The 19,564-nt window shown below is 27.9% G+C and overlaps 2 protein-coding genes across 2 annotated transcripts; both read left to right on the plus strand.

The window, feature by feature from the left end:
• The first annotated feature begins 2,415 nt into the window (after positions 1–2,415).
• Positions 2,416–3,180, plus strand: LOC105124311 (disease resistance response protein 206-like). Its single transcript, XM_011024276.1, has one exon. It carries the CDS (start codon positions 2,514–2,516, stop codon positions 3,063–3,065), a length of 552 nt encoding a protein of 183 aa, XP_011022578.1. The 5' UTR covers positions 2,416–2,513; the 3' UTR covers positions 3,066–3,180.
• A 13,698-nt stretch (positions 3,181–16,878) lies between these two features.
• Positions 16,879–18,554, plus strand: LOC105124313 (3-oxo-Delta(4,5)-steroid 5-beta-reductase-like). The gene is made up of 2 exons (XM_011024278.1): positions 16,879–16,985; positions 17,069–18,554. Exons 1-2 carry the CDS (start codon positions 16,944–16,946, stop codon positions 18,194–18,196), a joined length of 1,170 nt encoding a protein of 389 aa, XP_011022580.1. The 5' UTR covers positions 16,879–16,943; the 3' UTR covers positions 18,197–18,554.
• The last annotated feature ends 1,010 nt before the right edge of the window (positions 18,555–19,564 follow it).

The following is a 19,564-nucleotide window of genomic DNA, read 5'->3' on the forward strand; positions in this document are numbered from 1 at the left end:
TTTTTTAAAAATTTATTTTTAATATTAACATATCAAAATGTTTTAAAAAGATTAAAAATTTTAATTTAAAATAAAAAAAATTAAAACTCACTTTCAAACACTAACTTTAGTTCATGCGATCCACCCACAGCGCCCAGCTCAAACATATGAATTGTTTTTAAGTACAGCTTCCTAGCTTTTACGAGTAAAATCTATCCATTAACATAAACCTTTTTTATTTTTATTTTAAAAACTCCTTTCTAATATTTTTATTAAGAACAAATACAAGTTTTTCATTAAAAAAATATAATAAAACTACAAATTATTTTTCATAAAAGAATTAAAACCATAATTTATAATAATTATTTTAATATTTTATATTTATTAATAGAATATTAATTTTATTTATTCAAATTAAAAATTATAATGAAAAAATAAAAACTCAAATCATGCGGTTATAGAACCTTTTTCTATGAAGTACAGTGGACTGTCCTATTGGCTATCAAACCTACATTATCATCTTAGTTATTTATCACGTGCCCGATTTTATTCAACAAGTCAAAAAAACACGGCACAGAAAATTCAAATTTATTTTTAATATAGCACATAAAAATAATATTAAAACATTAAAAAATTAATTTAAAATAAATAATAATTTTTATAATAAATTAAAACTTACTTACAAACACTCCCTCCAACCATGGCCCCCAGCCTAAACATGTGAATTTGTTTTTACGTACAGCTTCCCAGCTTTTACAGAGTAAAATCTATTCATTAACATAAACTTTTTTTTAAATTTCTAGTTTTTTTTTTAAAAATCCTTTCTAATATTTTTATTGAGAATAAATACGAGTTTTTCATATAAAAAATATATATTAAGACTATAACTTATTTTTCAAATAAAGAATTAAAACTATAATTTATAATAGTTATTTTAATATTTTATATTTGTGATAATCTAATTATATAATATTAATTTTATTTTATTCAAATTAAAAATTATCATGAAAAAATTTATATTGTTAATTAAAAAAATAAAATCTTCATTTTAATTGAAAAATAACGTTTATAATACTAACTAAATATGAAAATAATTTTAGTATTTTACATTGCTAAAAGGTGTTTGTATATATAAAAAAGTTTATTTCTCATATTTTTTCATCATTTTAAAAACATTAAAAAATTTGGAAAGAAAAACTAAGTAGAGTCTATAAAATATATTTTATTAACTCGGTCCAAATTTAAAAACTTGAAAAGGTAGTTATGTAGTCTTTTCATAAGAAGAAATATTTCATTTGAACAAAAATAATCTTGATTTTGATTTTCCTGACTTCATCTTATAAAAAATTAAAGAATTACTTTGTTTATGAAAAATCCTTAAATATTTGTACAAATTGTGAGAGCAAAAAAAAAAAACTTCTAAAGAAAGAATCTTGTTTCTTTTTTTTTTTTTTTTAAAAAAAATCTTGTTTCTTTATTATAGTTGGTGAAGGTTCTTTTATTGGTTTGCAAGTCATGATTTTTCCTAGGCTGCTTGCTCGATTGCAGACTAATACTTTCTCCTGAAGTCATTCTCGAAATAATAATAATAATAATAATAATTTCGAGAAAAGAATGGGTTGCTTATCGAAGAATGGCTGGCTTAAAATAAACTATCTCCCCATTGGTTACTGTAACCAATCAAGAAAATTTTTAACTTGTTTATCAATCCCACAAGATGACAGTTCTATGTAATTAATTAATTAATTAGCTGTAAAATGAATGATAGTCTTGATTGATGGTTATGTCCGCCTTCCCACTATCCAAGTGTTCTGTCCTCTTTAACCCGTTAGAGGGACAGAGGAATAAGCTGAACATGTCTTTTAGCAATGCTCAAACATTCCAAGCCAATTACTGGGATTTACAAGAGAGGCAATCCACTTTCTATCCTAGTTCAATCGAAGCTAATTTGAGTACGAGAATCTTAAAATTAATGAACTACCGACGGTAATCGAAGAATCCTTGAGTACCTTCGAGTAGAAGGCGGATAGCCACCTCCCTCCTGTGGAATCAACGAAGTTCTAAATTCAATACTATTTATCATTTAACAAGTTAATTTGATCACTGTGAGAGAAATCTATGATTATCCATGCCCTTTGATTTTCTAGCCATCCCATTCAAATTGTAATGTCAATGTTGTTGCCTTGCTGGGCCATGGTGGTAATGGAAGTGAGTGTCCAGCAGAAAACTCTTCGGAATTTCTTCTTTCTTATTTTGATAAAAATGATGTGTAGTAGGTAGCAAAGTACTGTATAGACAAATCCATTTCATAGAATTAAAAATAAAATAAAATTCAACTGACCGTATATTAACAAAATCCGATTAGCCCTCGTTTTTCAACTGACCAGCTTCCTCGAAAGATCCAAAATGTTGCCCTATATAAGGAGATGAAGCATGGAGCTAAGTACTCACGACTAGCTCAATCATCCAAATCTTTTTCTTTGCTCTTGTTGCTTCATTTCCCTCAAGATTGTCGCTAGCAAAAACAAACAAAAATGAGAGCAAGCTGTATTCTTCTTTGTTTCTTTATGTTTCTTGCTGTATCTTCAGCCTACCCAGGCAAGAAGAAGCAGTACAAACCATGCAAGGAGTTAGTCCTCTACTTCCATGACATTCTTTACAATGGCCAGAATGCTGCCAATGCAACATCGGCAATTGTGGCAGCACCGGAAGGGGCTAACTTAACCATCTTAGCAGGGCAGTTCCATTTTGGCAACATTATAGTTTTTGATGATCCCATTACCCTTGACAACAATCTTCATTCACCACCAGTTGGTAGGGCGCAAGGCATGTATATCTATGATACCAAAAACACCTTCACTTCTTGGCTGAGCTTTACATTTGTTCTTAACAGCACAGAACACCAAGGGACCATAAGTTTCATTGGAGCCGACCCAATTTTGGTGAAGAGTAGAGATATATCTATAGTTGGAGGCACCGGGGATTTTTTTATGCACAGGGGAATTGCAACTATAGCCACTGATGCATTTGAAGGTGATGTGTATTTCAGACTCCACGTTGATATCAAATTCTATGAATGTTGGTAAAGAGCAACACATGTATGCTTAATTGAAGATGGAGTTAATTATTGAGTGGAAACTTGGGGTATGCTTTTGTTGCAGTCCCTTTTCATCGAATAAAACGTCATATATTTAATTGTTATCCTTTCGTTTTTTCAATTAATTTCATCTTCACTGCTTCATAGCGATAAAGTTTCGAAGCCAGCTGAGGCACTCAATGGCTCTTCATGTTGAAAGAGGAAAACAAAAACCATTTAAGCTCAAAAAAGAAGAATAGTTGGAACTTAAATTTCATACCCTCGTTTTGTTTAATTAAGAGGCTTTAATTTTATCGAGGGAAACAATTACAGAGTAATATAAAAACCATTAATGAATTAATTTAAGCTACATTGGGGCACTTAACTTTTTCAAGGTATGAGATTATAAAGTCAGAGAAGTAACTTTTCAGCTTTAAAAGCCGTCAAGTTCTCATCATCGTTTGGTAGCCAAAAATGAGTGGGAGTCCTGCAGAAACCCTCCTTAATTTGTTCAATTGTCAAAGCCACCGGTAGGATAGCTATAGTCAATCACTAAACTAAATACATATTTTTACTTGTTATTTCAACTTGGTATTTGAGTTTGGATTTAAATTCTTTTGATGGGTCATGTCTTAAAGAAAAATCTTTCACAGAAAATTATATTTTTTATTGGTTATAATGCATGTAAATATTATAGGGAGCTCATATTTAAAAATAATAAATTTATGAAAAAAAATAATCATCTAATTTTATTGTAACAGAAAAACTAATTAGTTTTTAGAGTTTTTAGGTAAGGAATTGATTATGTAATATAAAAGATAAATATCACTATATACATCTTATCTAAAATAAGCTATATTATATGTTTTCAATAGTAAATATGTATTCATATAGTCTATCTAAACCGTGCCATATGTTTTTTAGAATATTGTCTATATTCATAAAACAACGTTTAAAGGACAATACTTAATGTTAGACTTTACCATCCTAGATAATTTGATGAACAACATTAAATGATCATATTATTTGTTAACTAACATTTGAAAGACAGGCCTATGATGAGACTATTTCATCTCAGGTCATTAACATATAATCTAATCATTTAATATAAGATTTGGACATATATGGTCGTGGTCAAACAACTAAACAATATTAAAAAATCAGATCTAATTTTAAACCATTTCATCATATGTTATTTAGAAAATAATGAGTACATCTATTTAGTTTTGTGATTTATAAAATGATATGTAATTATGAAAGATAGGGTATAATGATAGACCATACCATCTTGAGTCAATTACCAATTAATAAAGCCAATTAATACAAATACTATTTTTATTTTATTATTTTTATTTATTTAATTTTTTTATTAATTAACATCCGAAGAACAGGGCTTGGTATTTGATCATTTCATTTTGGGTTGTTTAACAATTATTATGAAAAATTAAAACAAAGACCATTTTTTATTTTATTATTTATAAAACGAGCATTGTACTTATATGGATGAAAAACAAGTTTTGACTCACATTATAAGCGAGGAGAAAATTTGAGAAGACTGGGAGAGAGGTTGATGTTGGTAATGGTCTAGGGAAGAAAGTTGCACTCGTTCGATTGTGGAGAAGAAGAAAATGAAATGGCCAGCGAGAAAGGAGAGTGAGGGAGGCCTGTCTTCTGGGATTCCAAGCCAAGAAAAAAAAATGAAGATAAGGGAGCCCTTCCTCCGTGAAGACTTGGAGGCAAGGGAAGAAAAGAAAAAAAAAAGTGTTGAGGGAGTTCTACAGCTAGTATAGGTTTTGCTGTCCATTTTTTTTGTTTTTTTTAGTAATATGTTTTTTTTTTTAATAATATCTTGCCTCTTCTTGTACATGCACTGAAATTTATATTTATAGTACAAGAGTTTCATTGTAAATGAAAAACAAAATCTCAGACAAATTCATTTTTTTTTAATTTTAAATTTGATTAAAAATTAAATTTAAAAATGAATAATTCACATTATCTTTATGATAAGGATAGAATAAACAAGGTAAATTGAAGTCCTTAATTTTCACGCAAGTTAACAAATCATATTTTTTATTAAAATAAATTTCTAATATTTTAGTTTTCTATCTTAACCCTGCAAAATTAAATTAAAAGCCAACAAGCCTAAAATTGAATTATAACACCAATAAAAAAATAAGGATTGCATAGGAATGGGTGCAACTTCACTCATACTAAGAAAATGTTGGTACATTTCTTCTAAGGATATAAGGACTCGAGAGCATTGGTCATGGTTCTTCTAGAAGTCATTTAAAATGAGAGGGTTTCTTTCGGTTTGAGTATTTTACTGATTGTTTTATATGTGATTGTTTTATATGTTGGCTTGATTTTTAGGAAAAGAGGTAAAAAAATTTACTTTAGATATGGGCATGGTGGGTGTTTAGTAAGAATTTTGATAATCTTTTATCTTCTTATAACCTCTCTTTTCAATGTTATTCACTTTTATTTCTTTATTCATTCCGATGAATCCTTTTTTTCATTTAGATCAATATCCGTAAAGTGTTAAATAGGGGCACTCACTAAATGGTCAAAATAGGTTGTTTTGAATATATTGAAAAATAAATTAATCATTTTTTTCTAATAGCGGTAGGTTGACTTGTGTAACCTTTTCTCGCCACCTCTAGGTGTATTCTTGAATATATTATTTGTTTCTCTTCTCCATTTCTAACATATTAGTCTTATTTGAAGTGACATTCATATTAAACTTGTATTGTTTTACAAATACATCAACTATATCTTTTCATCCTTTAATCTTGGTACTGTCAAGCATCATATACCAAGTCAAGGCGGCTCACTAAGGTTGTCTTGAAAAAAAAACAGATGAGCAGATGTTAGTAGATGGTATTCGAACGGTTCCTTTTCTATCCATGTCCGCATTTCATATAGAGGTTATTATGTCAGCAAGAGTGTCCCTACCCATGATAAGCTAAAATTTTTGTTGCCTTGTAATTTTGATATAATCAATATACTTTGTTTTCATTTTGTTTATAAATTAATTATTAATTTTTTATTAATTTTTATTAAATACTCATTTTTATTAAAGGTATATGCGTGAAACACAATCTACTAATTAATCTTAATTTAATTGATTTTGTTCAAATATCAAATATTACTTCTACCATCTTATTATAGCATGTTTTTAAATGAGACAATGAGAATTGAGTTTCCATATTTAACAAGCTCGAACACTCAAAATTTCTTCAATACTACAATGTTGGAGACTAGGCATATTTTTTCAAGTTCTACTAGGTTGTAAAAATTAGGCCTTATACATCACTACTCATAAAAGACATTGTTTATATTAATTATATTTCTAATAAAAGATTGATTGTGTCCAAGTGCTCTTGGTACTTCGCAATGTCACTTTCGACCTAAGAAGCATGTTGTTGCAACCTCTAAGTCCGATAAACCACTTGTTTAATTTGTCTTATCATGAAATAATGTATTATCAATAAGCAGGGCGTCGTTATTGGAAGTCCTTGTCGCTTCTTTCAAGCACCCAGACTATATTTTCTAATTGTATTACTTTAGTCATTGGCATATGTAGCTCTTTCCTTTTAATGTCAAGCTCATCATCTCTTTTCTATGTATTGGTATCAAATTTTTTTTTTCCTCTATGTCAATCTTGGCTAACCGATTCTTTTCTTTTTTAGCATCTAGCTTCCTTCTAAGATCATTTCTTTCCTTCTTCAAAAAGGCTACCATTTCCTTATCAATACTTATCTTGCCTCTAGCCTTATCAGTACTTATCTTGCCTTTTGCTAGCTTTTTTACCATGACCAACTCTTTTTATATAAGCACATATTTGTTGTTGACCAACACATCGTGCTTGGCTATTCAATTTCCTAGTTCATCTTGGACACATTTGGCTATTTATTAAGCAATTTCGGTTCTTTCTACCATTTATTTACCATCTCAAGATCTTTTATCAAGGCTGCTAATTGTTCATCCTTCCTTTAGTTGCTGGTTCACGTAATTTCTTATTTTGTCCTCCTTTTCCATTTGCTTTTTCAAAAGTTGTTGCTATCATTTTATGTTGTAGAGGTCAATTCTAGATTTTTTTCAAATACTCTCTAAGTCTTCTTGGTTATTGACCTTTTTTTCTCTTTGACCCCTCCTTAATTTAAGTCCTTGAATGTATGAGTCTTTGCATCTTGGTTCTTGGATTTAAATTTCTTCAATTAAATCCTTAATTATTAACTACACTTTTTTTAACGCAATTAAACCCCTAAATTGACCAATTAGTCCTTCAATTTCTAATTTGTTCTATTAAGTCCCTCTTCATTCTATTTTTGCCACCTTCAGATTTCTTGTCCATTTATGACCCTGAATTATTTTTGAAATTTAATGAATTAATTGTTTTTACTTATATATCAATACAGGAAAAAATATTTTTAGATGAAAAAATTTTGGGGATCTAAAATTGGGTTATGACATAAATTATCTTTAAATAAAATAAGTACAATATTATTTTAAAAATCATTTGATTATGGCATATTTTTCAAATAAGATTGGAGCTTTTTGTGCTAATATTAGCAATTCCATCATGAATAATTATATTTGAATTAAATTAGCAAAAAAAAATATCATGAATATTCAATAAGAATAAAATATTTATTTTATTATAAATTTCTTAAATTAATTATTTTTTTTTTCATATAATCACATAAAAATTATTATTATGTAATTTTTTTAATTAAAACTTGCTTCTCATATCATAATAAGTTTTTATATAAAAAATCATGCTTCTGTTAAAAAAATACATATGTTCATTAAAACACAAAATAATTTCATCAATAAAGAAATAGAGTTATGACTAAGAAATATTTTTTTACTCTTGAATTTAAATAATTTGAATTTTTGGGATACTGATTTTAATTCGCTTAAGTTTTTGTTTAAAAAACTATCTTGTTGATACAAAAACATGTTTTTATCAAATAAAAAATAAATACATAATTAAGAATAAAGAATCTTAACTAATTTTTTTTCCATAATTACTTTTACATATATTTATTTTAATTCCTATAAAATTAAATAAAAATATGTTTCGAAAAATGATTCACAGATATATACTAGCTAGTAGAAGTTCAATTTTCGTGTCCGCAGATTTATAAGGGAATCGAACTTTTAAAATGGTTTAGAAGTAAGGCTCGCCGCAAACTCGAGGCTGTTGAAATTTTATTTTATTTTTTTGCAATAGTCTCTTATAAAATTTAAACTCTTGTTCCATGTTTAAATACTGAATTTTGGTGACTTGCGAAATATATTAGAACTCGGCTTATATGAATTTCAATTAAATTATTTATAGTTTTATTTACTAAAGAAAACTATATATTATTTTGATTAATGTTTAAAAAAATTAATTTTGTAGTAATTCATTTAGTTTCTTAAATAAAATGTTTATTTTTCTTTAAAGAAATGTTTAGTTTAAGTTATGTACTTTACTAGTAATTTTAATTTAAATAATTTTACTAATAGTACAGAAATAACAGTTCATTATCAAACAATTTACTATGTTTAGTCTCAATACCATAAATAATATAACACACTCAACAAGGTAAGGTAAAATAGACTGTCAATTTGTTTTCTTACCCCTTATTCACAATACAACATGCCCATAAGTTTTTTATTAGAATCAATTTTTAATTTATAAATATCACATGAAATCAATAAAATAATTTAATAATATAATATTTTTATTTATTTACCAACGGAGCCAAAAATTATTATTGTAACAAATTTGTGTTCTCCTTGATCATTAATATAATTTAAAGCACAATTATAGAATTATTCACATTAAAATTTGCATAAATCATGGCTTTTAAATAAAATATTGTCAACATGTCATTCCATGTTTTGATGGTCATTATAATCATCAAAGCATGTTAATCAAAAATTTCTTAAGATCTAAGAAGTACTGAAATATCATTTTTTAAAGAATAATTGAACCACCGTCTAGATAAAAAAAAATGTAAAAAATAAGATAGAATTAAGGCAATGATTAAAAGAATTGAAGTCAAAGAATTACTTTTTTGAGATAACGAATCAAAACAATATAAAGCATAAAAAAATTAGTAAAAAACTTAATTTTTTTTAAAATATGGTTTGCATCGTTTCCAAATAGTATCTAAAAAAATAACAAATCTCCTCTCATGCTAATATCTCCTGTTGAAGAAAACATTTATTATAAGCATCTCTTTTCTCTAATTATTAAGCTCAAGTCATTTTCTATCTCAAAAACAAGAAGAAATATATATATATATATATATATATATAAATGAGGTTATTTAGGTTATAAGTATACAACCAATTTATTTATTTGCGTATTTTACACTTTAGGATACCAAAATTGAATTTTATTTTACAAATCAAGTCTCTAAACTGTGCTGAAATGTTGACCACAACCCTTGCTATGTCATGTTACAACATCACTATATTTCTAGGATTTCAATAGACTTTCAATGGATCGTTAGGCAATATTTCATGCTATAAGGATCTCTACAACATCGCGCGAGCAACTTACCAGTAATCTCTAGAACTGTGAGGAACAGATGATTTTGTTTTATTAAACTACAGGGACTAATTGATGAGGAAAGAGTTGATTGACCAAATTTGAGGCAAGTAGATAAGATCGAGATAATGTGGTAACCTGGCAAGTAAATTTTGGCCGTGAAGATTGCAAGCGTTACATCAAGCAAAGGACAAAGCAGTTGTGCTTTGGCAAATTCATATATATATATATATATATATCTCCCTCTCCCCTCGGCCCTCTCCCTAAACTGAACTCTAAAACTCAGCTTTTCTAAGAAGGCTAAAAAAGTGAAAAATGATGGTGATGATTTTGCTTACTGAAGGTCCACCGTCCACCTAAAAGGGAGACTAAACCCCTCAATCTTCGTGGATAAAGTTAAGCTACTTGCAAGTTGCAACGTTTATTCTTAAAGGACATGATCAACGACAACCATCCTTTAATGCAACTTCAAGACTGCTTTTTGAGTATCAATAGATTGTTTGGAAATGCATGTGTTTGAAATTATGGTTTTTTTTTTAATTTAATTTTTTATTAAAATCATTTTTTTAAGTTTTTGAATTGTTTTGATGAATTAATATAAAAAATAGTTATTAAAAAATATTATTTTAAAATATTTATAAATAAAAAATATTATAAAAAATAATTAGTATGTCATTCATAAACATCCACTTAAAATAATAAAATGTAGAATAATACAAATGTACAACGTCTGCCACGACAATTCGTGTTTCCAATTAGTGTTATTATCTGTTTGTTGTTTTTCAGCAATTCTAAAGTGACGGCTAAATTATGCAAATGTATTTAGACTGGTGATAGATTGTTATGCTGCGGTTTACAAAAAAAAGTTTTAAGAAGATAATTTTATCTATGATTTTACAAAATAAATTTAAAAAATATATATTAAATTAACATTATTGTGAAATGAATTTTTACAAGCAAAATAAATAAAAAAACATGTCTTTATAAATAAATAAAATTCAATTTGTATAAAATCAAGATTTAAAACTCAATTCGTGAGGGGTCAAATGAATGATGTAGAAGTTATTTGACTAACAAAATTATTTTTTACAATACACGCAAAAAAATAAAAAGTAACACAATACCAAATCCTTTCTAAATACCTCTTAACACTTTCAAAGGTGCCTCAAAGTTTATACTTTCTAAACTCGATCCTTAGGCCCGTGAGAAATACAAATCTAAAGGTTAGAATCTACAGCAAAGATTATTCATGTATCTATGAACATGATAAAATTCATATCCATCTGATTTTTTTTATTTAGATTTGGACGTATCATGTCGCTCAATGCTTTTCTGAAATAGGGGTTATTAATTCGAGGCTTTAATAACCTTGATGACCCAACAAGTCTCAGCACTCACCATCAAATTAGAAGAGGAATGCCTATGAACGCACTATTGGACAGGAGACTTTATGAGATCTTATGGACAGACCAAACCTCGAACAGAGGCTAATTGCTGCCCTCAAATATTGCATTGTCATTCTATCAAGCCTAAACTACCCGTCATAACAATAAGGGCAAAACGTACATAAATTGAATGAGAGCACATTTCTTGATTATGTTATCATTATCAACAATACGCAAAAAATCACTCACAAAACTCATAAATTTGGGGATTTATTCTCAAGTAGTAAGAAATTGAAGATGCTCATACGCACTCATCACAAAGATTTTACTGTCTCGTTGTTATGTTTCTGCGCTTACGACTTTCAAAGAATTACAAATATAATAACTAGATTTTGAATCTTTAATAGACTCCCTGTTTCGAATTAAGTTTGAATGTTTTGCATCAAAATTTTAAGAAAAAAATTAATGGTTTTAGAGTTTTGATATGCTGTTGTTAAAAATAAATTTTAAAAAGTAAAAAATATTATTTTAATATATTTTTAAATAAAATACACTTTAAAAAATAATATTTACCACATTCTCAAATATCTTCCTAAAAAAAATACAATCACACCATTTTTCATTTAAATCAGAGATAAGACTTTGCTATCATCAAATAAGGTATTAATAACATATGATATGATGATGTTTTCTTTCCATCAACTTCCATGTCAAATAGATACCATGGTTAATTGAAAAAAAAAAAAGGAGGTAAAGGATGAACATGTCTTAGGAATTAATATAAGATTTATAAAGAAATTGATTAATGAGAGATTTTTAAATAAAAGAACAGAACGCTTAAAAGACAATAATTGATGTGATAATCATATAAGTTTTTCTCTTAAAAAAACAAATTTAATACTTTTTTTGTACATTAAATATTTAGGAATTGTTTGAAAAAATTGAGTTAGATTAATTAGGATTTATTTTGTATTATATAAAAAAAATACAGACAGTTTTAAATTTGATAGTAGAGTTTAGGAGTAAAGTTATATAAGATACGTTGAAACTTGAATAAATACAAATAGACGAAATCAAGAACAAGATTTCAACCTTATAACTGTAGTGATGGCTTCACTCCACGGTACTCTGTAATCAAATCGGTTGCCTTTTAGAGGAGAACCTAGCATTTGTTAAGACGTGGTTCCTGTTGCTGAACTTCCATGGCTTCGCTGTCTCTGTCCCCGCGCGCGCGCGTGTATGATAATTTGTAAATTTTTTTTTTTCATCCTCCAGTAATTTTTCTAATGAGATATTTTATTTTTTAAAAAATAACATAGATTTACTTAGTTTTTTTATCTTTATAAAATTCATCTTTTTTACAAGGAATTTTTTAATTAAATTAATTTATTTTATCCTTTAATATTTAATTAATCAGTTGTTGAATTTTTTTTATTGATATTGAAATTAGAATTTAACAAATTTAAAATTTAAAAAATTAATTCATGTTTAAATGGTTCACCCAGGTCTATTTAGTTTTTTATCTTTTTAAAATTTATTTTTTATTAATTTTATTTTTTTTATTTTGTTATTATTTTTATTTGTTTTTTATGAGATTTTTTAATTATTTTGAAACTAATACAGGTTGCTTGGAGTTTTTTCTAGCCTTTGTTGAATTTAGTTTTTTTTTTTTAAATTATGATTTAATTAAATTAAATTAAATTAAATTAAATGATTAAGTATGAATATGAGATGTCCCCTTTATTGTGTTTTATTTTATTTACTTTTTGTGTTGTTGTTCTAACAATGCATGCAATCTCTTTTAATTGTTTACATCTTAGATTTTTCTTATTTATTTTAAAATGCTAGTGTCACATTAATATTTTTTTTAAAATTAAAAAAAAAAGAATAGCCCAACTCGTGGCATAGCATGGATCATCTAGTTAATACAAAAACCTAAAAGAAAGGTTAATCTAGCTAATTTACTATGAATATGAAGAGTGACCTTGTACATTTGTTTTTCATTTTTTAACTTTTTTTTCTTTCAATCAAATCCTTCTATGACATAATGAGAATACATGCGCACGGCATATATATACATGGCTAATCTACACTAACAACAATTCTCATTTTGATCAAAAAAATTATTTCTCCTTATTTTTAAGCCTCATCTGAAAACACGGGTCAACTTTTATTTTTAAAAAAATTAAAAATAAATTTATTAAGAATTAATTTTTTTTATATTTTCGTATCATTTTGATGTGCTGATTTAAAAAATAATTTTAAAAAAATAAAAAAATTATTATTTTAATGTATTTCTAAGTGAAAAAACATTTTGAACCGTAATTACACTCTCAAACAGGTTCCAATTAATCCTTTTTGTTAGAGAAAGGAGAGATAAACTAATATAAAAAGGGTGAGGAGAGAGAAAATAATTGGTTGGCGCTAATTTTAGTCATGAAAAATATTGATTTTGGTATCAAAAAATTTCATTCCATGAGAAGTTTTATTATGGAGATTATTTTGATGTATTTCTAAGTAAAAAAACATTTTGAATCGTAACTACACTCTCAAATAGGTTCCAATTAATCCTTTTTGTTAGAGAGAGGAGAGATAAACTAATATAAAAAGGGTGAGGAGAGAGAAAATAATTGGTTGGCACTAATTTTAGTCATGAAAAATATTAATTTTGGTATCAAAAAATTTCATTCCAAGAGAAGTTTTATTATGGTGTTTTTAGCCTTCATCTTGCCTGAAATGTTAGATTTGGAATTAGAAGATTTTATATATTTGAATTGATTTTGGTTTTTGAACCCATTTTTTTTATTTGATGTCATAAATTGGTTTATTAAAGATTTTAGTATGTTTTTTAGATGTTTTTTTTGTCAAAAAGGTTGAGAAATGAATTTTTAAATCTAAAAATCATTTCCTCTATTTTTCTAGCTATCTTGTAATAGCTAGATTCTAGGAAATAAATACAAGTTATCTATCACAACAAATGATATGTGGTCTTCTCTTGTTTTTTTCCTTAAAAAAAGAAGAAAGGATGGGTGTCCAAGAACTACGTGAGTGAGCCTAGGTTGGAAGGCTCATGTGCCGAACTTTTATTTTTAATTTTTTTAATTTTTGTATGAATTTATATTTACCTAGACTATAAAAAAAATTATTATTAAATTTTATCATTTTTCACCGATAATATTATATGCCTTATGGAATTTTTAACTTTATTGTCTTTTCAATTAATATGTGCTGAAAACACTCGTGGGTATTTAATTAACATTAAATTTATATTTTTTAATATTTTTAATACATTTTTTATATACTATTATCACATTTATTAATATATTTTTATTCCACCATATGCAAAATATTATGATTTTTTTAAAAATGTTTTATTTTAAAATTGATTGTAAGACTATAATGGGTTTTTTGTTTAGGAAAGAATACTTGTAATTTACAAAATGTTCTGAATTTTGCAAGTATTTGTTTTTTATATTATTAAATAAAAATTAATTTTAAAAAAACATAAAATCTAATTAAAAATTTTTAAATTTAATCCGCCGAACTTGGTTTAATAATATTATCAAAAGATTCATCACAGCTCGGATATTTTTTATGTTTTTAAAAAAATGATCTAACCTCTTAGCGGGAAGCAACCTAGTTGCTTTCAACGGCCTGTCGACTTGCAACTTGCAAAGATGACAATTATGCACGTACACATCACAAGATACTTAGGATTTATTTAGCATTGTGGTTGAATTATCATTTCATTATTTTTTGAATTTTTTATTTTAAATTAATTTTATTCTAGTATTTTTGAATTTTTTTAATATAATAATGTCAAAAATAAATTTTTAAAAAATAAAAAAATATATATTATTTAAATATATTTAAAAAAAATCCTTTAAAACAGAATATCTGTAACAGTATCCAGCAGCGACTTCATACTTATCTGTAACAAAAAAGGAATGCTGTGGCGGCCCTAGGCAAATTTTCATGGTGGGGGCAAACTTAAGGGAATAATTGTATAATGAAACAAATTTATAATTCAAGCAGAATAAGAGAAGAATTAAGGAAAAACGCAGAAGAGAAATTTTGTTTTCCGTTCCAGTCATATTCCCGGCTCGGTTTAAGATTCAGATTATGAGTTTTAAATAAGTCATCAGATTTTGATCCGGTTATTAAATTATTTATATCAATTTTTTTTTAATTAAAATTATATTATTTTAATAAAAAAAAATTAATGAGTTGCAATGATGTTTTTAACTGGATCTTGCCTAATCAACCAATTTACTAAGTCATACCAAATTTTATTTATTTATTTTTTTTAACACGGATCAATTCTAATCTTGGATCAGCCTGAGTCCTGAATCAATTCACCAGGCCGGCACAAGTTTCACAACTATGATTTGAATAATTAATGTATGAGATTTTTGTACATATTAACCAATAATTTATTTTTTTATATTCTTCTTTTGAAATTGTTTTGTTAAAGCCTATAAAATTGTTTCTCTTAATTGTTTTTTTTACTTCATTAATTTGTTAGTGTTGATATTTGATTTATGTGGTGGAGGCCTTCTCTGATTTTAAAATGTTTGTAAATATAGTAGTTATTGTTTTTTAAAGGATTTTTTATATATATAAATATATTAAAATAATATTTTTTTATTTTTAAAATCACTACATTAAAATAATTTTAAAAAATAATTTTTTTTAAAAATATAAATTTATTCATTCCCTATTTAGAATATAATACCAAAAGACATGGCTAGCTACATTCTATATATCCTACTTGAAGGTTTGTTTCTTGTTTTAGTAGTTGTTTGTTTAAGAGATTATGTTTGAATTTGAAACTAAATATAGATACATCTTATTTGATTCTTTTAAAATACAATTTACTGAATATAAGAGATCCATATATATTTAACATAAAACATAGATTTACGGAAAATAATTGAAAATCTCTTTTCGCAAACCTGTAGATGCCATGCAGTGGAGAGTAAATATAATTCACTCTCCACTCTACATGGCGTCCATACTAGAGTTCATATCACTATTCACATAAACAGTAGAGAGTGATTTCACTGTTCACATAAATAATGATGTATGATTCCAGCCGAACTGAGTTTAATTCAAAACTAAATGCATTGAATTGGATCTGATCCAATAAAAAAATTAATTTTTATTTTTTATTTTTAATTATATTTTATTGATGACATATTATTTGAAAAATTTGATCATAATCTCAATTTATTTTTAATTATATTTTACATGATATTGTTGCGAGCTTAAAAAACTAAAGAAACTGTAGTATTTATTTGATGTATTTCATACGTGATGAAATTATAAATAGTTTAATTGAACAATAAAAAATGTTTTGTATAAAGTATTGCTTATTTCATGATGTAATAGCAATAGTTAACAATAAAAAATATTTTGTATAAAGTATTACTTATTTTATGATGTAATAGCAATAGTTAAATCTATAATATTTAAATTTATATATATATATATATATATAACCTCCATTTGAAAAATAATTTTTTAACCATATATATTAAACTATTTTTTATTTAACTATAGTTAAAATAATTTTTTAACCATATATATTAAAATATTTTTTATTTAACTACAGTTTTAACTAAATATATAAAAATATCAAATTAATCTCAACTAAATATATTTTTTATAAAATAATTTTTTTAAATTATAATTATAAAAACTATCACAGTATCAAATATACTCTTAATCCCATATTTTTGTACCATCACGTTTCCTTTTATAGCCACATTTTTAGTGGTTTTTTTTATATTTATAAAAAAAGAAGAAGTTTATACTTTATACATGGTAATAAATATTCAAAATCTTTTTGGCGGGGGCCACGGTCTCTCGCGCTCCCACTGATTCGTCCATTTATTGGTTTATTTATGGAGACCATCATCCTTTCCTTTCTCATCCAAATTCGAAAAAACAAAAAATGAGCTGGTGGTGGTGGTCTGGTGCTACTGACGCTGCCAAGGTAAGAATTATGCACCCATACATACATATTTATTTTTATCAATGAAGTTTATACCATTCAAAAAAAATTTATTCAATCTGCAGAAAGAAGATGAAGCAACACGAGGCTGCCAAAGCGTAGCCTTGATTGTAGGAGTTACCGGGATTGTCGGCAACAGTTTGGCGGAGATCCTCCCACTCTCCGACACACCTGGTGGCCCATGGAAAGTCCACGGCGTGGCACGTCGTTCCCGGCCCAATTGGAACGAGGATCACCCAGTGGAGTACATTCAGTGCGACATTGCTGATACTGCCCAGACCCAATCCAAGCTTTCTAAACTCACTGATGTGACCCACATCTTCTATGTTACCTGGGCCAGCAAAGACACGGAGGTCGAGAACTGTGAGATTAACGGCCTCATGTTCCGTAACGTTCTCCAGGCTGTGATACCCAATGCTCCCAATCTTCGTCATGTCTGCCTCCAAACCGGAGGGAAGCACTATCTTGGTCCTTTTCAGTTGTTTGGCAAGATTGAAGCTCATGATCCACCTTTCACGGAAGACTTGCCCAGACTAAATGATTTTCCCAATTTTTATTACACGTTGGAAGATGTAATGTACGAGGAAGTGGCAAAGAAAGAAGGAGTGACTTGGTCTGTTCACCGGCCTGATGTTATCTTTGGGTTTTCGCCTCATAGCTTGATGAACATGATTGTGACTATTTCTGTTTACGCTGCAATATGCAAGCACGAGGGAGCTCCGCTAATCTTTCCTGGAACGAAAGAGGCGTGGAATAGTTATGCAATTGCTTCAGACGCGAATTTGATCGCAGAGCATGAAATTTGGGCGTGTGTGGAGCCTAAAGCAAAAAATGAAGCTTTTAATATTAACAACGGAGATCTATTCAAATGGAAACATCTGTGGACGGTTTTAGCGCAAGAGTTTGGGATTGAAAAGTATGGGTTTGTGGAAGGGGAGAGTAGTGTAACTTTGGCGGAGAAGATGAAAGACAAGGGACCAGTGTGGGAGGAAATTGTGAAGAAGAATCAGCTACTGTCTAACAAGCTGGAGCAAGTTGGGGGATGGTGGTTTGGAGATATGATGTTCAGCGGACCGGGTATTGTCGCGAGTATGAACAAGGCTAAGGAACATGGATTTTTGGGATTTCGGAATTCCAAGAAATCATTTGTTTCTTGGATACACAAGATGAGAGCTTATAAGGTTGTGCCATGAGCTGGGCGGATTCGGGTTTCGTGAGTATTACTATAATAATCTTTGTTTTCAAAATAAATATCGGAGTTTACGCTTGTAATCACGTATTATAACTTGTGGAGGCTGTTCCTTGTCTTAGTTTGCTCCTTGCTTTCCTGGCTTGCTAGCTGTTTACTTCTCTCCCCTTATTAATTTCCTTGTTTAAACCAGCACTTGAAGGCGTTTATCTAGTATAAATTATGGATTATATGCAATTTAAGCCTTTCATATGTTTCACAATAAACTCTGAGATTGACTGAAGCATGGTGTTCCTGAGAAGGGGTTGTAACTGTATCTCAGTGATTTTACCTCAAGAAAATTTTTGCCGCTGGTCTGTTTCTGTGTCCTTGTAAAAACTATTAATCGCTTCATCTGATCATTTCTAATAATGCGGCGGTAGCAACCATGTAAGAGAGAGCAGCATTTCATACTTGGCGTTGACCAAATCTAATTTGCGGGAACATCGAGCTACCGTTGCTTCCTTATCGACTGCTACTTGACAGGCTTGATTGGCGAAGTATATCATCCTACATCTGCTGCCTTTCGCTGCAATCTGCTAATAGTTGCTTACAAATCAACTACATAACATGCCGTATGCAGTCACTTGAATCAAAATTTCAAAAGTCTTGATTTTAAGATGCAGTTCTCCGAATTTGGATTAGATGGTAGAATTCTTTATAACCTCCCCTAAGGTTATGAGACTACTGTACGTAGATTGCAAGAACATTAATTAATTTCAACTTTCAAAATACACTGTTAAATTAATTGAAAGAAGAAACAACACCACTAACAACAACAGCAAGGAGAAGTTCCTCCATGACCCAAATAATCAAACAATAACTGTACTGAACAAATAAATTGTATGTTTGGCACTGTGTTTTAAAAATATTTTAAAAAAATTGAAATTTTTTTATTTTTTATATTTCAAATTAATAGTTTTTTGATGTTTAAATTATTTTAATATGTAAAAATAAAAAATAATTTTTAAAAAATAAAAAAATATATTATTTAAATATATTTTAAAATAAAAAATTGTTATTATTATAATTTCAGATCCACTATAAATACTATATATATAAACCATTGAAAACCTTGTATGCATGCTAGTAGCATTCGTATAATTCAATGTCAACACGTAGCCGGAAGTAGACTTCAGTACCCTGAAATGCATCACCCACCAATGTGGCAAACCCTCGAGTCATGAAGAAATCGCCAGTACCACCAAATTAATACGGATCAATTCTAATCTTGGATCAGCCTGAGTCCTGAATCAATTCACCAGGCCGGCACAAGTTTCACAACTATGATTTGAATAATTAATGTATGAGATTTTTGTACATATTAACCAAT

The sequence above is a fragment of the Populus euphratica genome, unplaced genomic scaffold (assembly GCF_000495115.2).
Source record: "Populus euphratica unplaced genomic scaffold, PopEup_1.0 scaffold4.1, whole genome shotgun sequence".
Lineage (NCBI taxonomy): Eukaryota > Viridiplantae > Streptophyta > Magnoliopsida > Malpighiales > Salicaceae > Populus > Populus euphratica.

What these genes read in the sequence shown, in the direction of transcription:
- LOC105124313 (XM_011024278.1), top strand. Translation starts at nt 16,944, where the DNA reads ATGAGCTGGTGGTGGTGGTCTGGTGCTACTGACGCTGCCAAG. An exon ending in GTGCTACTGACGCTGCCAAG is followed by an intron (nt 16,986 to 17,068) that starts GTAAGAATTATG and finishes TTCAATCTGCAG; the next exon opens with AAAGAAGATGAAGCAACACG.
- LOC105124311 (XM_011024276.1), top strand. Translation starts at nt 2,514, where the DNA reads ATGAGAGCAAGCTGTATTCTTCTTTGTTTCTTTATGTTTCTTGCTGTA.